This window comes from Caenorhabditis remanei, chromosome I (genome assembly GCF_010183535.1).
Source record: "Caenorhabditis remanei strain PX506 chromosome I, whole genome shotgun sequence".
Taxonomy (NCBI): Eukaryota; Metazoa; Nematoda; class Chromadorea; order Rhabditida; family Rhabditidae; genus Caenorhabditis; species Caenorhabditis remanei.
In genome coordinates, this window is record NC_071328.1 from 9331389 (window position 1) to 9355221 (window position 23833).

Genomic DNA, 23833 nt, shown 5'->3' on the forward strand with positions numbered 1-23833 from the left:
ATGAATTGCCAGCCTTATTTCGTGCATTTTATAAGAAATACACTTTTTTCTAGCTCCCCTGCATCATATAGAAAAAATCACTTTTTTGAAAAATTTGTCAATTTTTTCATGTTTTTTGGATTTTGCGGCTGGTCGAAGTACTGCGGTCCGAAGTAAATTTATAATGATTAGATACATATTTGTGTGATCTATCCGAAAATATAAAGATTTATCCCAGATTTGGGTGTCTAGCTGAGTTATGATCCAAAAAGTGACGAAATTTTATGCATTTCAACGTACTCCTCTCCATGGTAAAAAATGGGTGGTTGACAAAAATCAAAAATATTTCTGATTTAAGTTGAACAGAGCTAGTGTAGTGTTCACACAACTTTTCAGACAATTCTAGCCATGTTTCAGTGAGTTACAGACACCTCCTCCATTTTTTCGACTCAAAAAGTTTGAGCTCTTGTAACTTTTCAGATTATGACTCAAAATCTTAGAAACTTCGAGAAAATGATGGAATATACTACAAAAACACAATCAATTAGCTAAAAGTAATTTTCTGCCATTTTGTTCAACTTTCGCTTCATTTCATAACCGATAGCTTCATGGATCAATGATAGTGAGATATTCTGGCGCATGAAATACCAGTACTTTCTAAAAAGGAGGAGGTGTCTGTAACTCACTGAAACATGGCTAGAATTGTCTGAAAAGTTGTGTGAACACTACACTAGTTCTGTTCAACTTAAATCAAAAATATTTTTGATATTTGTCAACCACCCATTTTTTACCATGGAGGGGAGTACGTTGAAATGCATTAAATTTCGTCATTTTTTGGATCATAACTCAGCTAGACACCCAAATCTGGGATAAATCTTTATATTTTCGGATAGCCCACACAAATATGTATCTAAACATCATAAATTTACTTTGGACCACAGTACTTCGACATGCCGAAAAACTCAAAAAACATGAAAAAATTAACAAATTTTTCAAAAAAGTGATTTTTTCTATATGATGCAGGGGAGCTAGAAAAAGTGTACATCTTATAAAATGCACGAAATAAGGCTGGCAATTCATTTCTGAAGAGATTTTGATCCTATCTTTCGAAAGAAAAATTTTCATTTTTCAACTTCATTCGATTGTTTCGGTAGGTCAAAGGGGGCGGAGCCTAATCTGGTATAGTATAAAATTCTTACAATTCCTAGGGTACTAACATATCACAAAATCAGCCGGAACGGATCAACTTGGTGCATGTGTAACATGGCCTGGTGGCTTGAGCGAGACATTGTCTCTTAAGCATTTTCTTGAAACACGAGCTGAATTTCTGATTTCTTTTGTTTAGATAGCAACTAGCACTTCTCATCTGCGATCGTGAACATTAATCTTTTACAGGAAATTGATTTCATTTCAAAATAAAAATCGTTTGTAGATAGGAATAAATGAATACTGGGCGGTTAGAAGTTTGAGCAGCGAGTAGTTTGGGGAAAGTCTATTTTACAAACCATTTGTTGGGGAGGAGTCAATAGATAATATACAGTCATGCAATAAATAAATAAACAACTTAGTAACCACAGCTGCGAAGATGATTTTCTGGACTGCGCATCAAAGCTTCGTGAGATTCATTGAGAATACGTGTCACCGAGTTGTTCTTCGAGTCGTTGAACTCCTCATTACCACTGAGCATCGAATCATCGTTTGCCGGTGGTGGCAACTCTTTCAGCATTGGAGGAAGACGGGCGGTCGAGACTTGAAATGGTGGCGACGATTTTTTCAGGAGACCATCGAGCTCGGCGTTGAACTGAAGCAACTCTGGTTAATACAAATTATTAATGCGAGTGTTACCTTCTTCATGGCAGTAACGTCTTCAGACTTTTCCAATAATTCCTCTTGACTCTCTGAGGCATCTATCTTTTGCAAACCGATGTAAACAGAGGATGTAGTAGAGATACGAGATAACTGTGGAGAAACTTCCATTGGTGGTTTGTCATTTGGAATATCACAGTCGACTGGAAGTTCACGACTCTTCGTGTCGCACGTCTTTTGTGATTCCTAAAATGAAAACTTATACAAGTCTGCAAAATACCAGTGATTTTCTATACCGACTTGATAATCAGCTTACTAACCGTTTCTTGTGAAAAGTCATATGAATAGACCGACTCCGCAAGTGACTCGACATTTGGCAACATATCAGGCGATTCTCCATCAAGTATCATAGACTCCATTCGAGATTTCATGGAATCCGAACCGATAAGACTACGAGTACTGCTGCTGCTCTCTTGAGCTCCCGGAAGAATGATGTTAGGTGGAGACTCCATACAGACTTCTGAAAAATTCTAAATAGATGTTGCCAATGTACGGTGTTCTTACTGTCACTGGGATCTCGATATGGCAGCGAGTCAGTGATGACTGTCTGACGATCGGTTTCCGATTCTGAGCATGCAATCGTTTCCTTGCAACCAGTTACAATTTCCGCAGGTGGAGTGGGAACTGAAAACATAATTATGTATTTCAAAGATTGAATTAATATTACCATGATAGATAGCAGGTGCGGAAATATCAGCAGCAAGTGGACTCTTCTTTTTCTCTTTTTTGGCTGCTTTTTTCTCCGATTTCGTTGATTTGCGACTTGCTGTGGAAATCATACTTCCATCTGCCATTGGTGCAACCTCATTGTTAGGAAAATACGAATGAGCCTAGAAGATATCATTAGGAGAAAAAAACAACACGCTCTTACCGAAAATCCGAGGAAACGTTTGATACGGCGCAACATTTTGTTACAATGTTTACTAGAGAATTAGTAAGACACTCGAGAGTGACAAGTTCAGTGAAAAGAGTGAGCCGTGAAGTTCGTGTTAATCATGGCTTCGCGGTATAAAGTAATTTTAATTGAAATTCGCGCCAGCAGGTAGAATGCACAACTTCTACGCTACCGTAGTTGCCCGCATTTTCGCGTATGGTAGAAGACATAATCACATTTTGAGATCTGTTTTTTTTTCAATTTCTTTCATAATTTATTGCATTCAGCCATTATAATTTCAATTTCAGCTGTTTCAGAAAAATGGATGACACATTGGACTACGAGAGTATTGCACTAAAAACAAACCAATTTCCGAAAGATGTCGATAGAGGAGATGAAAGCGGTTTAGAGTGGTGAGCGATTGATAGTTAAATTGATAAATAGTTATATGTTTCATCCCAGGTATCTCAGAATCGAAAAAGAACAATCTTCTACGGCAGGACTTCAAAAGATGAAATTCGTATGGAATTTCGATTGGGAGGAGTTGCGAAACCAATACAGAGTTCTCGGTTGGAGAGGAACTTTGATGATTTATTTATGGAACAAGGACCGTTACATTTGGACGGGACCGCATGAGTTTGATGTACAATTCTTCGGAACCGAATTTACGATTCAAAAAGAATTAGAAAGAAATATGGATCAATGTTACAGCACTGATGGAGGCTTTTGGTTCAAACATTCATTTGAACTCGAGCCAATTTTTCAAAAAAGAGTTGCATTGATTGTTGAAGGAAGAGAGATTAAAATTAACAAAAAGGTAAGAGCTTCAGTAACAAACATTTTGACTAGTTTTCAATTTAGATTCTCATCAAGAACTCTACTTACTTTGCTGAACTTCTAAACAACGAAAAAACTGAAATTCCGATTCCCACCGCCAATTATAACGACATGAAACAACTTCTCGGAATGTTTCATACAGAACCACACGTTCCGAGAGGTAGCGGTTTCTTTCATGCTTCTCGAAACAAATCTTTTTTTTCAGCTTCTTGTTTCTCGAATGTTCTCCAACTCGCAGAAGAATACAAGTTACCATCTGTCCGCATGTTCCTAGAGTTTCATCTCTTAATTAATAATGATATGTCGCTAAACGAAAAGATAGAAATAGCTGACAAATACAAGATGGATCAACTATTCAAACAATGTATCGATTCTTTGACCTCAATTGAAGATGTCAAACAGTTGGTTGAAAATTCGAATTTCACCGAAGGTGTCAAATCGAAATTATTTGACAGAATGATGTTATTTCCTAAATAATTGTTGTTTTCAAATGTAAAAATTGTTCCATAGTTCTGAATAGGCATGCATTCACTTTACCTATTTACACTCGTTTTCTGATATTTTAATAAAAAAAATTCTGAATTTTCATTATATCTGAATCAAAACCTTTTTATTACATAGTATGTACAATAAAAGCAAAAATCACAGTGGAGTTGAGCATATTAAATTGTGTACAGGCATTGCAAGGAAACCGGCAAAAACGATACCAATCGTATCAGAAATCGAGACAACACCCATTGAGAATTCTCGATTTTCAATTGAAACCTGAAAGATTTCAGTAATTAAAATGTTCTTATCAGTAAAAATACCTCTCTATGGACAGCTCGAAACGTGTTGACATAACTTGCTCCGCCCAATAATCCTTCAAAGAAGATTGCGAAAAACGCTAGGATAATATGAGGAAGAATTGAATAAACGGCAGTGAATGTGAAAAATCCAGCATTGAGAATCTGAAACAAAAATCTGAAAGTACGAAGGACTCAATGTTTCCCAATTCACCTGAAGAATAGCCAAAGAAGTCAAGTATTTCGTTGGAATTGTAATATAATTCGAAGATGATCTTGAAATGAAAACTCCAAGTTGATAAGTCACTTGGAACCACCGATATTGGCTTTCAGAGCTCATTCCCAATCCGTGGGAACAATCAAATTCCAACAGTTCCAGCTGTAAAAACATAATAAATTTAATATTCATCAAAAGCGAAACCTCAAAAAACTCACCAATCCCTGATTAATATAATACTCAGCCAAGTAGACAGATATCAACGGAACCATGAATCTCAGCAATGGAAGTGCTTTTCTGATTTTCGACATTTCTGTTCTTCTCGATACATTTTCTCCTTCTTCTTCACCTTCTGTGTTCTCTAATAATCCTTCTTCTTCTTCCTCTATTCTTCTGGATTCAGAAGACGTCGTTTCTAAAGATGTAATCCACGAGTTCGGTTGAAGAAAGTGTGCTCTATGGATACTTCTCGGAATTTGAAGAATTGACCAATAAGCGAAAGAGAAGAGAACAGGGAGTATCAACATTATGAACATTGTATGTTTTGGAGAAATTCCGAGAAGTTTCGAATCTGTGAGAAGAGCATAAATCGAAGCGCCAATGAGACCAGCACCTCCAGTCCCAGACGACCATGCAGCAACAACGGTTCTGAGAAAGTTATAGATGTTCGCTCTCTAATAATAAATGCTTACGACGGATAATTTGAACTCAATGCAAGATATGAGATTTCTCCGAGACCACTTCCAAAACTTGCCAGTACTACGCCTGCAACGATCAATTTTAAAATGTTTTAAAAACTATTTTAATTACCAAAAAGGGCGAATCCTGTTGAATCACTGTTTCCCACAATAAGGAAACTCGCAGCTTGAAGGAAGACCACAATGAAATGACGAACTCTGAAAGTTTGAATTGAATTGAACTTCAGAACGATACAGTAACCTACCCAAAAGGAACTCGATGAATAAACATTGGTGCCAAAACTTTTATGAGTAGAGCCGGAATTATGTCAGCTAAAAGAACAGATCCAGTTGACATGATTTGACATTCACGAGTTGTTACTTCTGGCTGAAAACGTGAAGAGATTCATGTCATGGTGCAATGAAACTCACCCGACATGGTTTCTCGATATGTTTTGAATCTTTTTCCAGAATATCCTTTGCAGCGCTGAGCATCACAACATATGCAAAATTGTTGCATAGGCCGAGAAGCCTGAAACTACTCAATCAAGACTCCATTTTTCAAATGATTGTTATCATCAACAGTGAAACCACTAATCCCTATTTGTAGAAATCTAGAAATCATCGTTTTGATTCATTTCACATACCAAAAAGCAACTGAATTCCTCCTGGGACCAGTTCCTCCTCCGCTCGCCACCTCCATTCTAAAGAAATCTTTTTTGGAAAACTATAAATTATTGGGAAAGAAAGTATTACATCGTTTAATTCGTAATTTTTACTCAATCACAATAGAAAACCACATTTTAAAATTTCAAAAAGCAATTTACTTTCGGCATAAAATAAGAAAGTTATCGGGATCTAATAGCAAATAACGGGGAGAAGAAACATATATAAATACACGTATGAAGAAAGAAGGAAAATTATTTCAAATCGATCAATCGGCTCGAAAATGTGATTCAATTGAAGTTATGCCACGTGGGGATTTGGATTCAAAATGAGGAAGAAAAGTGAATTTTAATGGGACTTCGGTCTATGTGGGTGAGTCATTCCTGACACAAGCATTAATATTTACAACGAAAAGAAAAAATGCAAAAATTTTACTCGAAAATCAAACAATCAACGATTCCTCAAGAATATCTCTGACCATTTCTCCGTGAGCTCTCTGTTCATCTGTCATTTGAGTGTTTCGTTTCCAGACAGTGTCTTCCAAATGGCGAAGAATCGCCCACACTTGGCGAATTGCTGTCTGTAAAAAATTATAAGAAATTTCTGAAAATCTTCATATTTTACTCTTACCACATCAACCATCTCATTGTAAGATTCTTCCTTCTTTTCGTAATACATCGCTCCACTTTTCAACTGATCAGCTGGAGTTTCTGCCAGATAGACAATTGTTTCACAGCCCTGAAAACCGAAAATGCTCAAAAACGAAACCTTTTTTTGCTTTTTTACTTGTTCAAGTGTTTTTGCAATGAACCAAATAATCGGAGCAGCAAGAGCACGGAGGAACCAATGAGTCTCTCGACCTAATTCAGTTCCATTAACGAACCCAGGACGAACACAGTAGACGTCGACGTTGTGGGGCTCCAACATTCTGGAAAAAAGGTTCCACATGATTTCGGTAAAGGTAGAAATTCACTTCGAAAGTGCAACGGTGTAGAGACAATTGGCGAGTTTACTGAACGCGTAAGCTTGTTTTGGGTTGTAGTCGTACGTCTTCTGGCCGAGAATCTTTGAAACTTGTGGAATAGCTTCGGCCTGTAATAAGAATGTTTATAAAGAACAGGTGTAATAGAAGCTCTCAGTATTCGGTATGAATTCGCTTACATTTCGATAAAGTCCACTGGAAACCACAATAACGCGATTCTTGAAATCCGGACGATCAGTTTTCAAAAGGAGTGGAAGAAGACGTTCAACGACAACGTAATGCCCGAAGACATTGGTGGCAAAATGCATTTCGATTCCATCGACAGAGAGCTGAAAGAGAGATTTTTAGTTACAGTTTCCATTCTCTAATTTCAAACTATTCTACAAGTTAATTTTACTGTTAAAAAGTTTACGTCAGCTCATTTTTTAATGCAAAATATTTTCACTTGAACTGATATATTCTATTCAAACCAGAATTTCACGTATTCCCAGTGAAGGATGTATTAAAAAAAAGCAGATATGTTATCGATCAATTCTTCATTATTTCGAATCAAATACGTTCTACGCAACAGTCGAATAGGATTCATTTCTATTAAAAGAGGTAATTTCAGTGCAGTTTGCATCTTTTCAAACAAAAAACTTCAGAACGAAAACATTAAATATGGGATCGAAAGATAACGGATCCAAAGAAGTATTTGCTCAATCGTTATATGCCCAATCAGCACCAGTTGGGAATGCGGCGAAGTGAGAAAACTCGATCAAGATCACACAAGCATACTGATATTTCAGAAAAGACAAAGAGAAAGATACCAACACTGGACCAAAAAGTTCCACTACATCGAGCAATTCCATATCGAGAAATCCATCGTCTTCTCCAGCCAACACACCATTAAAAGCAGAAACACTCAGAATTGATGATAGGGGAAAGGAGAAAGAGGAGAAAACCACAATTGATAGGGGGCGTGAAAGGGAGAGACAGCAAGAGGTGGGAGTAGATATCCGCATTGGAACTATTTCGTGCCTAGATTAGATCAAGAAGCCTGATTGGAATGAAAAAAAGAACAACTGACCTTTGTCAATCTTTAAATTCAGACCACCCAACAAGCCACTGAGAACAGTCTACAAGGAAAACCTCCTTCTGATGACAAAAAGAAAAAGAAGAAGAAAACCAAAGGTCGCAGCGCTTCAGCCGAGCTTCCCGATCGTGACGACTTTCCGATTTTGGAGAAAAAGCTCCGGGAATTCAACTTCTATCATGGATTTCTACCCCGTGAAGATTTGCAATCCACATTGCAAAATCCAGGGGATTATTTGCTTCGTGTTTCAGAAGTAGTTGAGGGAGAGACGAAAGTTAACCGTGAAGTGATTCTTTCTCTGATTCCAATTGTGGTTTTGGGAAAAGATGAGGAAGACAAGAAAAAAGTGAGAAACAGTTAAAACTCTCTGGGAAACTTTTTTGCTTTGAATTTCAGTGCCGAAACGTTTGCATTAAACGCGTTCAACAATCCAACAAGTTTTTCTGCGAGATCACCAGAACCTTCGAGTCCATTTCTGATCTTATTACTTTCTATACGAAAAACACTGGAGCTTGTTCTGCTGGAACTTTCCAACTCAAAAATCCCATTCTCCAGCAGCCATGGGAATTCATGCATTCAGATGTCACAGTTGGTGAAAAACTAGGAGAGGGAGCATTCGGAAAAGTTTGCTCAGGAACATTGAAGCTGAAAGATGGAACTAGTGTAGAAGTTGCGATCAAAATGACAAAAGTATCTGCGTTTCTAAGCAAAATGAAAATTAAGGAGATGATGAATGAAGCCAGATTTATTCGAAACTTTAATCATAAAAATGTCGTGCGTTTGTATGGAGTTGCTCATGACGAGCAACCACTCTACATTCTTTTGGAACTTGTCAAGGGAGGATCACTACTCGATCACTTAAAGCATGCAAAAGCGGAAGGAAACCCGGTGTCGGTCGGAGAAAAAGTCCGATTTTGTTCTGGAGCCGCAAAAGGGATAGATTATTTACATCGTAACAACTGTATACATCGGTCAGTTCCATAATCCTGTTACAGTATTTGAATCTCGCTTATCGTCCAACTTTTAGAGATATCGCCGCTCGTAATTGCTTGCTTCATGATAAAGAAGTCAAAGTAACTGACTTCGGGTTGTCCCGCACTGGGCCTTCTTACAGAATCAAGACTAGTTGCAAAGTTCCCGTCAAATGGCTTGCACCAGAGACGTTGAGCACATTGATTTTCTCATACTCTACGGACGTTTACAGGTGAGACAGGGGAATGTAGGATTAATGACTGGAACATCTCTTCTTCTGAAACTGAACCTTCATTATTTAAGCTGGGGTATCACTTGCTACGAAATATTCGCTGATGGTGGAGAACCATATGACGGCGTTTCGAATGCAACTGTGAAATCTGATGTAATGGGATTAAAATTCCTCCCAATGCCTTCGAACGCTCCTGATGCCATCAAAAAGTACATGGCCAGTTTCATCCTCGTGGACTCGACTCGTCGTGCGACTATGACAATGGTGGTATCGGAGTTTGAAAGATTTATATCAATGAGTGATTGTGGCTCATTGGAGACGGTTGGAACCAAACAGAAAATTTTCAAAGTTTTCAAGAAAAAACACGAAAAACAGTCGAAGGGAGATTGAAAAGTGAACAGTTTAACCGATGATTTCTGTTTGATTTAGAATAAAGAGGTTTCTTGGAAAAATTTTAAAATAAAATATTAGTAAAAAGTGTACATACCTCGAACGGAACACCCATAATTCCAGCATTGTTGATGATGACATGCAGATATCTGAACGTCCGACAAATTTCATCAGTGAATTCGCAAATCGAATTATAATTTGTCACATCAAGCTGAAAACAGAATTAGTGGAACTCTTTAGTTTCTTCCGACTCACAGTGAACAGATGAATCCGTTCCGATTCTTTTGCAACTTCCTCTTGTGGAACGCCACTGAGCAAACTTTCGACAGCACGACGGCCACGAATCTGTAATTGTATTAGAATTTAGATATTGGAAATGTTTTACTCATTTTGAGATCCTACTTCATCTCTACAAGTCAAAATCACGTTAGCTCCTTTTTTGAAGAGAACTTTGGCGGTGTGAAGACCGATACCGCAGGTGGATCCAGTCACCAACACGTTCAGCCCCTCCATCTGAAAAGTGATTAAAAAGAATGTCACTAATTTTTATAATTGGAAAAAATTGGAAGGAGAATCAACCAGATAGGATAAGTCAACATGGAGAACTCGAATCAAAATGATTTTATTTCAAAGCAATATACAAAGCCTAATTCGAATAGAGAACAGAGACAAATGAACTGGGCCAGAAGACACCCGTAATACATTTTTGCAGGAGTTTTTTGTTTAAAATACAATTCACAGAAGGACTATACATTTATGCTATTTCTAGTATTCTATAATTTATGAGTAATATTCTATCCATCTTCATCTTGATTTCTCCATTTGTTTCTTTCTTTTTCCTTCAATTCCATTCGTTTTTCTTTGAGACTTCGAATGTGATCAGTATCTTGCAGGGCTCGGAACCAACTGAGAATTAAAATTTCGAACTGAATCTTGAAATAATTCAAAACCGAACTTACCGATATTCTTCTCTGATTTCATCTGGATTTCGCGTTGTTTTCATTTTCCAAATCTCATCGACATCTGCTTTCAGAATTCTCCCAATTTCTGCCACCTGCATTTCAAAATAAGTTGAACGACGAAAAAATCATTAAACATGCCTCTGAACTTTCAAAATTCGAATTGCGGAATTCTTTTTGTCGTAAGAAGCATTTAGCAATTTCATCCTCATCAATCAGCTTATCCAGTTGTTTTTGATTGTAAGCGAGTAGATATCTGCAATAAGCAAATTATTACAATACCTGCTCGTTTGCTCCGCCCTCGGCGGACCATCCACAGGACGTCCCCCACAAATATGCGAATAATTTACAAAAAACTAACACGTATCCTCCGTTATACATTGCAACGAGGATCAATCCGAAAGCAGTCCATTTGATAATAGATTTCATGAATTGACGAGCAGATTTATCTCTTTCCTCCCTTGCTGACCTCGAATTGTCTGGATTCTGGCTCCAATACGTAGACCAATCTCTGAAAATAAAATGCTAAGGATGAAAAATAAGCAAGGTGATTTGGGCACCTACCGTCCGAAATCATACTGTGGAGGTGCTGTTGACGGATATTGATACCGATAACCTGCATTTGGATATCTTCCGCCTCCACCTTTCAGCTGGTAATCGTATAGACTACGGTCCGCTGGTCTCCTGAAAATAAGCAATAGAGACGATAGAAACTTTCGCTTTTCAGAGACAAACCTGAGTACGTCATAAGCATTTTTCAGCTCTAAGAAGCGAGCAGTCGTCGCCTCGTCGGCAGAATTATCAGGATGAGCCTGCAATGATCATGTTTATGGTGAAGTGACGAAATGTGATGATAAGTACAATCATTGATAAATTGCTCCCGGTATGTAATAGTGGTAGATTGAAAACTTAAACAGAAATAACAACCCTTTAAGTAACAATTTTCATAGGAAAAAAAATAGCGAAATAACTGATGTTGGTGTGTTTTCTAATTGGAACAAACTGAAACAATCAAAATGTGACTGAAAATATCTTGTCCACGAGGAGTCCACGGCTAAACAAAAGTAAACGCGCTCCAGCGTCCCCATCGTGAACTCCTCTCGGGTAAGCTGTGAAACATATGAAAATGTAGAAAGCAAGCCTAGTTTTCTTAATAAAATTCGGAGCATAATATTTAGCTTAGGTAAACTAAATAATACCCTGAAATGTTTTATAAAAGTCCATCTATTATACATTATTTTCTGTGGGTATCTTACTTTTTTCGATTGTGAGTAGAAGGCTGTTTTAATTTCAGCGAGTGTAGCTGTACTTTCTACTCCGAGTACTTCATAATGTGTCTTTGGGCGTAACTTTTTATTGAAGAGCCTGGAAATTGCTACAGAAATTCATAAAGTATATTCCGAAGTATGACGTTGTACCTTATCTGGCAAACCCAGGCACCACAGGGACTACATCGAAGCACTCGAAGCATTGACACCCTCAAAATTTACTGTTTTCTAGAATTCTAGATGTTTTAATTCATATATTCCCCATTGCACAAACAAGTGTTTAGTTTCAAGTTCATTGTTTCACATATTGCATATTTATCGGTAGTGATAATTATAGCCGGTACGAAGAATATGAACGAGTGTTGTAAATAATAAGATGATGAAGTAGAATTGAATAATTAATTTAAATAATATTGATAGTCATTTTTCGGGAGAAAGAAAAAGAAGCGTAGAGAATTTTAAGATTGCTGCGAACGAACATTAGGTGTTCGGGGTGAATTTTTGGCGGAGATAAATTGTTAAAAAACGGTCATAAATTAAACATTTGGGAAGAGAAGGTGGGATATGACGAATACAACATTTTAGCGGATAGTGATAGGGGAAACCGAGATATTCGTGGGAAGAACGTAACAAAAACTTGTTTCGAATAGTCAAAAAAGGCACTGAAATTGGGATGGGAGAAGGGAAAAGTGAATCAAAAAACCAAACAATTGTGAGAGAATAGAAAACATATGTCCTATAAAAATGAGAGACTGGAGAATAAAAAAAGCCAATGAGCATTTGGATGAATGTAAAAAGGAGTGAATGGAATTGTAGAGAGTATTACATGTTTTCGTATTGATCAATTCGCCGCTTCGTGTTTCCACCACGTATTTGACGGAGAGTCTTGTACTTGTCGCGACCGGCCTTTTTGTTCTGAACATTCAGATATTAGTGAAACTAATTGCGAAAAATGGTTTAGATTCTTTACCTCCATATGAAGAACATCATAGTCGGTAACGGCATTCTGATCCTTAACACTGTCCAGTTCACGAGTCAACATATCCAGTTTGTTCTTGATCTGAATGTTCTTCTCGGCGGCAGTAACACGTTCCAATTCGTGTTGTGGCACATTTTGGTCAGCGTCATTCGTGAGTTCTGAAATTGTGAAAAATTATGTATATCGAACAACACTCGACGATTGAGAAAGGAATATCGTTTCATGAAAGCATACCAGTTGCCCCGTTGTCCTCATCATCAGTAGCTGTCTCGTCATGAGCGTGTCCATTGGAATGGTGATGGCTGTAGTGTTGAGTATGTTGTTGAGTGTGGATCTACAAAATGAAATTTTCATACGAAAAGTCTTAATAGCAATGATAACCTGTGTCTGGAGTTGTCTGGTAACAGTTGTTTGTCTCTCAACTTCTTCTCTCATCGTGTAGACTTCACGTTCACGGGCATCAACTTGATCTCTCAAACGACGTCTCTCATCATCGCTCATCGCCTTCTCCGACTGCAATTGAGCGGTGAGTTCGCGAAGTTCGTATTCCTTCTGCTCCAAAGCTTGTTTGGCCAATTGCAATTGTTTCAATTGAGACTCCAATGAATGGATAGTATTGTGAGCTTCAGCCAATTCAAGACGAGCTCTCTCCATGTCCTCAGCCATTTGCTGCATTCGCTTTTCGGCTTCACGATGGCGTTGTTCAGCTTCTTCGCGAGCCGACATCTCCTGCAAAATTAGCATAAATCAATTTAGAAAAAAGAAGCATTGAAGTTAGAAAATAAACGACTGAAGAGATATGGATATGCTGATTCTCTCGTTTTTCTCCGAATTCGTATGCATAAGCCATGAATTCTTTAAATTCACTGTAAACGTACTCTGGTGAGCTTCTCCTGCTCAGCAACTTTGAGGGCCCGCTCCTCTCTTGCTTGTTGTTTCATTTGTTGAACTTCGATGGTATCTGGTTTTCTTCTGCGCATGTAAAGCTCGTGATTTCCCATGCACAACGCCAAGATGCGTTTGTTGATACGGAGACGTGGAGCGTAGAAGACAAAGTCCTGTAAATAAAATATTTGAAATTCGAATTTCTCCGCATTTTAAAAACTAGGGTTATAGAAACTCAACGAAATAACGAAATACCCTGTTGTTCGAAAAAAGTTCAATTCTCCCGCTTTTAGTTTCCACCGAAGTGTTCTTATCTTGAGTTTGTCGTTTCGTATCACACAGTTGATGCCAAAAATTTCCAAAAAAGAATGCCACGATTTTGCCGTGTTCTAATCACTTACATGAGCCTTCTTATCAATCGGTTTGATGACAAACTTCTTGTCGTTGAATGAAATGTTTCGAATTTCAGACCACGGGAATCCAACTTTCGGAGACAAACGATCCGCCTTATCGTAGATATTCAATCCAAGAGCGTCAACTCCAAGATAGAGATCGGTTCCTTTTTTGTTGCGAATTTCGAAGTACTGAATAACGAGTTGCATAAAAGTTCGAAGAGAGGTTTTAGACTGTTTAAAGAATATTGAAATAACTTACATTGACTCCGTACATCTCGAGATCCTGAGCAATCTTCAAATATTCAAGCATTGCCTGTTCGCGTGTCGTTGCACGATGATCTGCCCACCATGTCATTATACGGCGTTCCCATTCTTCACTATTAAGTTTGAATTGTCCGAGAACACGCTGCGGGAGGAGACTGAAATAAATTGAAATTATGAAACTTCATTTTATCTAAAGTAACTCGATAACTCAGGAAATAGAAGATGGCGTTAGTTCTTGAAAAAAAAAACTAACCGGTCAGCAGTGAGACATCCAGAAACGTGTGTCTCCGGAACATAGTCTCCATATTTCGCTTGCATCGCGTATGAGGCAAGGAGAACCGATGTTTCCGGTGGGCAGTATATCTCATCCGAAAGAATTCCATCCTTTACTTGAAGATAGAACAAGCGCTGAAAATGAGTATGATCTAGTAGCTTCTTCCTATAAATTTGCATATTTATTCCCTATTCTGCTTTTTGAGAATGAATCACTTTTTCGATTAGTCATTCTTTCCTGCATACACCGGTTTGTGAGTTTTGAATAGACGTGTAGACGGGCAAAGAGAAAGAATGAGATAGTTTTTGTTTCGTTTTATAGTTTAAAACGAGAGTTGAGTCATAGGAATTTCTGATTGAAGAGGCAAGAAAAATCTGAAGCTTACTATTTTCTGACTAGCAAGGTAAAAAATGGAATGTGCTTCAAACGGAAAACAATTATCACGAGTGAAAACTGATTCTATATTACATTTAAAAATAATCTTCTGATCCACTCCCACTAAGAAATAGACCACCCAGATCACCGATCCCTGTTTTTTCTCTTCTCTAGTTCGGAGAAATACAAATGTGCACATCCCCAAAGTGGCCTCCTCCGTGTTTACAAACCATTAAACCATCGTTTCTTCGTTAAAGAAAATAAGGAAATGTGTCCCCGAGGTAATCGGAAACCACTGGTGGGTTTTTGGACGAGGCGCTTGTGTTTACACCCACAAAGAGTCAAAACACTGCGAGAAAAAACAACTCCTCAACTATCAAAACGGAAATTGTACATCTCCAGGGTCTAAGCTAAACGCCAATTTCATTCCACTTTTTCTCTCCGCTGTTTTAAATTTTATTCCGTGTAAGCCTGTCGAATTGTGTTGGTTGCCAACATGTACACGTACAAATGGCACACTTATCAGTGACAAATCGTTTTCACCAGAGAACACAGCGAAATGAGAGGTAGAGAGGTATTCACAGTCACAACTAAAAACCAAAAATTGACCACATTCTAAAAAATTAAATGAGCATTGTCAGACAATTTCAATAACCTCAAAAACAGCGAAAGTGCCTAATTCACCTTATCAGGTTGAGTGAGTCACTATTAAAGAATTTTAATTTCAGTTAAAAAAAAACAGAACAAACATACCATAGTGACGTCTTGAATAATCTCCTCGGCTACGTCTTCTGGATAGAATTTGGCGCGGAATTTGAAAACGAGAGTTGGATCCTTCTTAACATCCTGAGACATGACCTTCTTGTTCAGTTTAAGCCATGTTGGAAATCCCTTGTTGTCCGTATATTGGAGACCAAAATACCAAATCTCGCGAAGGCCGATGGTTTTTACAACCTAGAAAAGTATGAGTTGAGATTTCGAAAGAAGCTATTTCCAAAACTTGAACATTTTATATGGTTAGTTCTCAATATTACCTGATCAAAAAGTTGTTTTCCAGTGGTGCTCGATTGGATAGCGAACTCGAGCTCCGAGTCCATCGAGGTGACACGCACATTGATCTGAAAATAAAAAAGTTCCTATTTCAATTTTCAATGCTCATATTTATTTTGAATTATCCAAACAATTACATCTCCAGCTGCAACCATCTTTTATTTCAAGACGTTTCCTTATGTGTATTCCACAAGTTTGAACTGAGCCAATCGATTCCAGATGATGAAACCAAGCTTCAAAAGAGCAAAACTAGCTTATTTTCGATTAGAAATAACGAGAGGAGAACGTAAAAAAGGACGGATGAGAGTTCTATAGATGAAAAACCTCAAAACTGAAACCGAGAGGAGAAAGTCAAACTTTCGTCTCTAAAACAAGTGATAAGAAGGAGCAGAGAGAAGAAAGTTGTCACAGTATACAAACCGAAAAACGGAAAGACGAGAGAGAGAATAGACCGCCCGTTTTGTACAGACTCCGCCTTCGGTTGACGGTTTGCACAATTCATACATACGGGGACACGGTTTCTAACCGAGTTTCTATTCTTCTCTTTTTTCTGTAGTACTGAGTGAGAGAGAGAGAGAGAAGGATGATAAAAAAGTTGAATTATCATCAATTTTATTTATGTTTTCAGTTCAAAAAAGTTATTGACCTATGCTCTCGGATGTTAACTCAAGATTGTTATAAGTCCGTACTCAGATTTATTCCTTTAATCTCTAGGTTCAAAGCGCAATGTCTTTTTAGCTTAAAGTCCGCTATATTATTTCAGAAAAAACCCAAAACATTCATAAAACTCTGGTAGAGGATTTTCTGTTAACTGAAAACATCCACTTCGAAGGAGAATAAATTACGGTTTCAGAAGAAAACACAGTTTTTTTTTGAAAACTCACCGCTTTTTTCGACATCGTTGTGACTATTGTTGGTGTCCGGCGTGACGATGTTCGACTAGGTGAGCGGGGTGTTCACGAAACTTTACCGCCCAAGATCTTCACTTTTTGTCTGAAAATTTCAATGTATCGGATAAAAATGAGAATAGTGCAAGGTATGGACAAGCTGAGATACTGAAAAGCAAAATAACTCAGATATTCATGAAGAAAAACGTGAAAAAAATTAGAGAGCGGAATACAGAAGAAGATAAATGGGCTCGTGTTTATAAATTTTAAATTTTCTGAGCTCTTTCAATGATTTTTGCTGAACAAAGAGGCGATTCTTGTTTTAATGTGGGCTTTTTTTATAGTGTTTAGCTCTGAAAATCAGCCCTGAAACGAAATTAACTTCAGAAACTATAAAAAGTGACTCATTGTTGGATTTAAACCTGTTCGGACCGGTGTGTTTTGGCGCGTTCGTCGATTGGCCGGTTACCTGAAGTGCGCCAACAAACCCTTGGCGTGGTGAGCGATCTGAGCTAAAACTTTGACCGTTGCCTGGTGGTTTTGGGCGTTCCGAACAGAGAGTTATGAGCAAAACTTATATGAAAAGTTCTCAAAAAACATTTACATAAGCTTCAATGTAAACAAATGTTTCAGTTCAGCGACCAAAAAGTTAGCAGAGAATAAACTTGACCCAATTTTCAGTCAATCGAACTATAAAGCTATTCAAATACTGCATTCTGGAGAGAAGAAAAGATAGGTGTTTCATATCAAGAATCGAGAAGATAGTATTGGAAAGCGGTGGAGAGGTGTCTCTATGCATATGAATATATAAAATATGAATACAGTACTATGCAAATAAGTTTGAATGTGTTATGCGTTAGTGTGGCACTCTTTCACAAGCCAACAACACTCAAACAGTTTTACGGGAGGAAGTTGTGATAAACAAAGAAAAATCTATAAATAATTTCTACAAACTAAAATTTCCATGAAATTGAAGATCATTTGATTTCCCTTTTCTTTTGGTTTTGCCGACTAATTTCTCCTGACAAAACTTGGAATCAGCATAATTATGTAGATTTATGTTAGATTAAGAACTGTACCAGCAATAGGAACAACTTTCAGCGTTTTCAGAACTAATATGAGAAGTTTTCGTGTAAAACTGAATAGTACTATTACTGGTTTGAAATAGTATTCGGAGTGGAAATTCTGAAGATAAAATCGAAGAGAACGAACGTTGTAATAAAAGTTTGGAAATGTTTGTTGTTTGACTAGGTGACGATGGGGTTTGAAAGTGAAGAGTATGCTGGAATATGATGAGAAAATGATTAGATATTCAGACATTCAGATAGATGAACGGAGGCAATCTGAAGAGATCAGAGAAATCGTTTTGAGATTTCAAGGAATAAATGGTCTTCAGGAATTCCAGTTGATTACAAGAAGTCCGACACGTATGTCTTTCGAAAGACAACTCATTCAATACCTCAAGACATAGACTCTTCCAAGAAAGAGGTTTTATAAAAGCAGAAGAGATGATTGAAAAAAGAAAACATGATATGATTCATCTAGTATGCACATATTGTTTGTATACATTGTGGAGGTGTGCATGGGTGGAAGAGAAGGTGAAAAAGGTTTTTTTCGATTGCACAATAAGAATGTTATGAGAAGATGAATAATAAGGTAGACAGGGAAAGAATACTGTGACGATAGGAGGGAAACAAGATGGTTCTGAGTTATAGAGGATACCGTCCCCACGTTAGAAAAGGTTGATTTCATATCAGTGATACATTTTTTGTAAATGGTTGGGTTCTTTCTAAAACTACATCAAAGTTGCTGTTCACAGATCATGAGGTTATATATCTATATCAATTGGTCACTTCTTATTAAAATAAAGGTTTTCTGGTTACAACTCCTACAGGCCTGGAAGAAAAAATTGATTTAGAAAAATAACAAGATATCAACATTCATTGAGGTAAGAGTCAGTACAAAAATTGTTTTTCTGAAATATTAGGCTTGGAAGCTGTCTTTTAATTACTGTAACCATAGACTTACTCAACAAACCACTACTGGGTCGCTTGACTCTATAGACTATAGACGTCTATTCTTTCCTAAACTAAATTGATTACCCTTATAAAAACCTATTATCCACGGAAATCAGTGAATCCTGATATATGTTTTCTGATTTTGAACCTAACAATCAGGTGTCTTCTCTCTCTTTCTCTTGATTTGACCCCACGAGAAATGAAATATTGGATAAAACGAAGAGTGCGGATGAGAGAAACACAGAAATTGGTGTTTTTTTGTGTTTGTCTCAGAGGGGATCGGGCGTCTCCGGTAGAAGAAGAACAGTGGAAAAGAAGGAGAAAAAACAAAAAAAGAAGAAGAGAGAAAAAGAGAGAAAGACGGAAATGTTTGTAGGTGGTGATCGCATTGACTGACATGTCGAAATAAACGAATGCGCGAATAGAAACAAGGAAATCCGCGCGGAAAATGAGAGCAAGAAACTGGAGAAAAAAGAGCACAATGTTCAGTTTTAAACAGAGAAGATTAGAGTCGGCTGGGCGCCTAGTACGCTTTTTGTACTGTCTAATATGCTGATCACTTCGAGTTTTTCAGATTTCATTACACCTAGCTAACGTACTCCTGCAATCTTCAGTTCATAAGTTGAAGCTGAAATTTTCAAGCTACAAGAGGGTTGCATGATTTTCAGAAACCAAAAAAATCAGTTTTCAATATTTCTAATAAAAGAATGAAAATGCTTCCAAGTCGAAAGGAGAGAGAGGGAAAGGTGTGAATGGAATACATGAAATGAATAAGAAGATGTATAATCAGAAGTAAGAAGAAAACGGAACGAAGAGATGACAGGACATGACGAACAAGAAGAAGGAGATGTAGAAGAAGAAGTGAAATTGGAAATCGGTGAGAAAAACGGAAGAAAAACAGTGAATACTTTCATCGGAGGAACAGAAATAAAAAGGAAAATGAAATTGGCTGTTGGATTAATTCTGGATGCAACGGAGAAGGTAAAGATTTCACATAAAAGCACAGTAAAACTTAGAACAATCGGTAAAAAATTTTTCTGAGTCTATAAAAATAAGAAGACTCTACTAGTCAACTGGATCCATTTGAAACTTAAAGAAATTTGATTTCCATGAAATAGTAATTTCAGTATCTCCAAACACATCCCCAATAATCTCTTCCTGTTTGATGACGTTTCTCCAAAAACCTGACCAACTTGATGAGCGAGAGAGTCAACGAAAAATAGGATGGTTTCACACCAGAAAAGGGAACGGTCACTTATTCAGAGAGCATAGAAATAGTGGGTGAAGTTGAGAGACGGTAGAGAAAATAAGTGTGCACTTTGGATAATCCAACATCGCACACGTTCCACCTTTTTCCAACCCGAAACTTTCTGTACGATGTGAAAAAGAAGGAGAAGGGAAACAGAAAACAAGGAAAATATGAGGGAATGAGTGTACAAAAATCAAGGGAAAAGCATGTGAATATCTTCAAAAAAACTATAAATTGGTCTGAATAGAGTTTAATTTTTTGAGAAATTTATTTTCTCGTTCTCTAACTTAAGAGTCTGATTTACGAATTCAGTGACTGGATGCTTTTGAGCTGAAACTGCACACGACTAGTTAAATTCGAAACATAATACCCAGTTTTGAAAAAGGAAAATTAGTGTGGATTGGTTGTTGAATGTCGGAATGAGAGTGTCAGTCTCCTGTGTCAGTAACCCGTTGACATACAACAGAAAAGAGATGATACTGATATGTATATTCGATTTTCTTTCGTTATTCACCTCCGCCATTCGGAGATTTGCCGACCGGATAACACGGAAAAGAAACGGAAGAAAACGGATGGAATATGTTGGAAAAGAAGGATGAGGGGGGTGGAAACGAGAGAGACTAATTCCATAAACCGTTATTCTATGTGACAGTCTAATAGAGTTTAGAGAGACGACGGAAACGAATAAGAATTGAAAGGAGGATAACTGTGGTAGTAGTAGAATGGATGAACGATGTTGAAAATTATGATTTATTTTCAGATGAATCTTTCTGAGGATTCTTGTAAAGAATCCTTCAAAATCATTCACCGATGCTCTGAACTCTTATTCGTTTTTGAATTTTCGTAGCTTCAGGATTGCCACAAAACTGTACATGAAACTTGTAATCTGACTAAACAATACAAATAGGAACCATCTAGCCTTTTTATTGCCCGCCGAGTCTTCCCTCCGAAACAATTCTTCTTTTCCAATACATCCGTAGTCAATAAAATGACACTTTTGGAGATCATTTAATAGATTAAAGATGTTATTCACACGACCTTTGCAACAATTTCTTCGAAAGTTCAGAGTTTTGGAAAAAACTTTTTTAAACTATAGACTCTAAGCAGTCGACATTATCGGATAAAAGGTGACGATGTGCCACACCTACAGATTCGACCATTTTCAACTAAAAACTGCGTCGCATTCTTTATGGCAAGTACTGTACAAGAGTATTAATAACTCGCAATTTCAAAACATCTCAAATAGAAAAAAGACAAGTGTCAAACATACGAGAAAAGGATCAAAAGGACGACAGTCCATGATCTGTTTCCCGGCAAACGGACGGTCCCATATTCAAGGACATTCACTCTTTTTCTGTTTTATTCACTCTTTCTTTCGAATGAAAGACTCCCGATGCACCTGCTCTGTATTGGCGGGAAAATAGAAAACCAGAAAAACGCTCAAAAATTCAAATTAAATGAATTTGAGAAGATCATTTATCCACACAAAACAATGGTATCCCGTATGAAATGAAAATTATTAAGATTCTTTCAAGACAAAAATAAGTAATTGTGAATGTTTCTGAAAGAATTATGGCTATGTAACAGGTAGAAAAACAACTAAAAAATATGAATTACTTCTACACGAATTCTGGTTCAACGGCTTGTTCATGTTGCAGATTTGTGTATCCAACTGGGGCTGAGCTCATGTGACTTAGACGTTCACGGTACTTTTTGTAGGCAAACAGAACTAAAAATAACACATTTTAGAAGTTTCACTCCCTGGAACTCACTTCCAACAGCAATAACAAATAGAACAATAAACTGGAAGAATGAAGATTTTCCAGTGGGATTTCTGGCAGTGCTACAGTAATCTTTTCTCAGTTCGAAGATACTTTTTCCTTCTACTTCTGGAGGAGATGCGCATTTTGTTTCGGCCTAAATGATGATTCTTGAATTCTAGAGAAGCGAGTGATAAAAATACCTGATTGATGAAAACGACGTCATCATCTCTAACCAATCGAACAGTTTCACAATCACAGTTTAATGGATTGTTCGAAACATCCAAACTGGAAACAGATGGAAGGAAATCCCAAATGTCAGCTGGAATCTGAAAAACTTTAAAGGTTGAGGATTTTTGGAATAACTAAGATAGCTTTAAACCAAGTTTTCTTGAGATTAATAGTATCTCAGTTGCTAAAACTGTAAAAGTTACTGTACCAAATAAAGCAGAAACTATTCAAAAAATTCTATCTGAAAGGCAGAGGGGGAATTTGAAGAACTAGGAAGTTGTAACAAGGTACAAACCTTTTGAATAAGATTTCCAGCCAACATGAGAGCTTTCAGTTCTCCGAGACAACTACGAGCGAAGTTAAATGATTGAAGACGGTTGTTCGACAGTTCCAACCTCTTCAAACCTTGAACCTGAAACAGAAAAACTCGATATATTTCCTCTGAACATGTTCTTTTTACCCCACAGAATGTTTTCGGGAGAATTTCATCGAGCCTATTTTTGTTAAGTTCAATTTTCGATAAATGAATGAAATTGTTTTTGGATTTGAAAAAATTACGAAGCATATCAGCTTTATCTTCACCGTTTCCATCGAGTGCATCGTCCATTTCGAGTAATTCCAACCTGAAAAAATGTCAGTGTTATCAGTCAAAGTTAAATTTAAAAACTAACTTTTCCAAAGACTGAAATGGATCTGGCTGAGCATGTGCAATCTTATTATTAGAAAGATACAAAAACTGAACATGTCGAGTCTTGTCAAATCCACGTCTTCCTATTCTTGTTATTTCATTATTAGTTGCATTCAAAAGTGTCAAACGACTGAAGTTTATTCCTAAAAACGTTTTTTTTTTCTAGATTTTCAGTTCAAATTCGAATTTACAAACCGTTTGGAAAGAGATCATCAGATAAGTCAAGTCCAGCTTGATGTACATTCAATGTGTCCACTTCTGCATAGTTTTTACCCTGAAATGTTCAGATCTTCTCAATGATTGTAATTCAATCGGAGCATCTTCAACACACAAACCTTTTCCAATTCGTGAAGTGAATTCTTTCCTCTGCAGGTCATCTCGTACTCGTTCAATCGACATGATCCTGGAAGTTTTTCACTGAGAACTCATATCAGAACTCATAAATTATTGCTTTCCATATTCATTTTTCTTCTGGTTTCTCATCTTCAATCGGTTTGAACCGAAAGAATTCTCGCCATTTTGATTTCGTTTCGAAATTACATATTTCATTTTCTTCTTCTTCTTCTTCTTTCATCCCTTCTCTTTATTTTAAACCCCATTGGAACACGGAAAAAAGATGGATGAGAGAGTGTGTGAGAGGGAGAGACGCAGACCCACAGATAGAAATGATTGATGATTTATCGTTCCCTTTCAACCGCTGCATGAGAAAATAAAAAGATGGGATAGAAGAAAAAAGAGAGAGATGAAGAAGCGGGTTACACCCCAAAATGCTCGTTTTGAGAAGATAATGACATTTCCACGTCACAAAATAACTCTGGAGAAAGTGAGTTGGATGGGAAGCAGGTGGGTTGATTCAGATGGAAAGATTGATGTGTGGGACACCTGTGGATCAGAAATCAGAATAATTCAAAAGAGAAGTGAAAAGAGTTTTCAGTTTATCAGGGTGTCTAGATTAATGGAATCGTTGGTTTATCCCTGTCTCCTCTCATTAATCGCTCT

The 23833-nt window shown here is 37.3% G+C and overlaps 9 protein-coding genes across 9 annotated transcripts; 2 read left to right on the forward strand and 7 right to left on the reverse strand.

Moving 5' to 3' along the window:
• Nucleotides 1-1543: 1543 nt before the first annotated feature.
• GCK72_001938 (uncharacterized protein) lies at nt 1544-2639 on the reverse strand (the record flags this gene model as incomplete). Its single annotated transcript, XM_003114596.2, has 5 exons — nt 1544-1780; nt 1825-2031; nt 2106-2305; nt 2350-2469; nt 2513-2639. 5 exons carry the CDS (start codon nt 2637-2639, stop codon nt 1544-1546), a joined length of 891 nt encoding a protein of 296 aa, XP_003114644.2.
• A 401-nt stretch (nt 2640-3040) lies between these two features.
• Nucleotides 3041-4033, forward strand: GCK72_001939 (uncharacterized protein; the record flags this gene model as incomplete). The annotated part of the gene is made up of 4 exons (XM_003114545.2): nt 3041-3132; nt 3182-3536; nt 3581-3716; nt 3762-4033. 4 exons carry the CDS (start codon nt 3041-3043, stop codon nt 4031-4033), a joined length of 855 nt encoding a protein of 284 aa, XP_003114593.1.
• Nucleotides 4034-4198: 165 nt separating this feature from the next.
• On the reverse strand, nt 4199-5938 carry GCK72_001940 (uncharacterized protein; the record flags this gene model as incomplete). Its single annotated transcript, XM_003114646.2, has 9 exons — nt 4199-4321; nt 4366-4506; nt 4556-4720; nt 4777-5206; nt 5251-5323; nt 5369-5454; nt 5502-5623; nt 5668-5767; nt 5883-5938. 9 exons carry the CDS (start codon nt 5936-5938, stop codon nt 4199-4201), a joined length of 1296 nt encoding a protein of 431 aa, XP_003114694.2.
• Nucleotides 5939-6343: 405 nt separating this feature from the next.
• On the reverse strand, nt 6344-7191 carry GCK72_001941 (uncharacterized protein; the record flags this gene model as incomplete). Its single annotated transcript, XM_053723194.1, has 5 exons — nt 6344-6481; nt 6532-6639; nt 6688-6829; nt 6875-6993; nt 7063-7191. 5 exons carry the CDS (start codon nt 7189-7191, stop codon nt 6344-6346), a joined length of 636 nt encoding a protein of 211 aa, XP_053591839.1.
• A 352-nt stretch (nt 7192-7543) lies between these two features.
• GCK72_001942 (uncharacterized protein) lies at nt 7544-9552 on the forward strand (the record flags this gene model as incomplete). The annotated part of the gene is made up of 6 exons (XM_003114576.2): nt 7544-7626; nt 7672-7867; nt 7975-8304; nt 8355-8929; nt 8986-9162; nt 9234-9552. The coding sequence occupies 6 exons, from the start codon at nt 7544-7546 to the stop codon at nt 9550-9552; spliced, it is 1680 nt and encodes a 559-aa protein (XP_003114624.2).
• Nucleotides 9553-9616: 64 nt separating this feature from the next.
• Nucleotides 9617-10065, reverse strand: GCK72_001943 (uncharacterized protein; the record flags this gene model as incomplete). The annotated part of the gene is made up of 3 exons (XM_003114833.2): nt 9617-9763; nt 9808-9897; nt 9955-10065. 3 exons carry the CDS (start codon nt 10063-10065, stop codon nt 9617-9619), a joined length of 348 nt encoding a protein of 115 aa, XP_003114881.2.
• A 281-nt stretch (nt 10066-10346) lies between these two features.
• Nucleotides 10347-11982, reverse strand: GCK72_001944 (uncharacterized protein; the record flags this gene model as incomplete). Its single annotated transcript, XM_053723195.1, has 7 exons — nt 10347-10458; nt 10512-10606; nt 10794-11022; nt 11076-11195; nt 11247-11323; nt 11768-11876; nt 11930-11982. 7 exons carry the CDS (start codon nt 11980-11982, stop codon nt 10347-10349), a joined length of 795 nt encoding a protein of 264 aa, XP_053591840.1.
• A 619-nt stretch (nt 11983-12601) lies between these two features.
• On the reverse strand, nt 12602-16156 carry GCK72_001945 (uncharacterized protein; the record flags this gene model as incomplete). The annotated part of the gene is made up of 11 exons (XM_003114769.1): nt 12602-12694; nt 12750-12916; nt 12993-13092; nt 13140-13487; nt 13637-13816; nt 14045-14227; nt 14298-14457; nt 14556-14710; nt 15705-15905; nt 15986-16069; nt 16139-16156. 11 exons carry the CDS (start codon nt 16154-16156, stop codon nt 12602-12604), a joined length of 1689 nt encoding a protein of 562 aa, XP_003114817.1.
• Nucleotides 16157-21774: 5618 nt separating this feature from the next.
• Nucleotides 21775-23211, reverse strand: GCK72_001946 (uncharacterized protein; the record flags this gene model as incomplete). The annotated part of the gene is made up of 8 exons (XM_053723196.1): nt 21775-21884; nt 21928-22072; nt 22119-22244; nt 22442-22558; nt 22607-22769; nt 22818-22977; nt 23030-23108; nt 23170-23211. The coding sequence occupies 8 exons, from the start codon at nt 23209-23211 to the stop codon at nt 21775-21777; spliced, it is 942 nt and encodes a 313-aa protein (XP_053591841.1).
• Nucleotides 23212-23833: the final 622 nt, after the last annotated feature.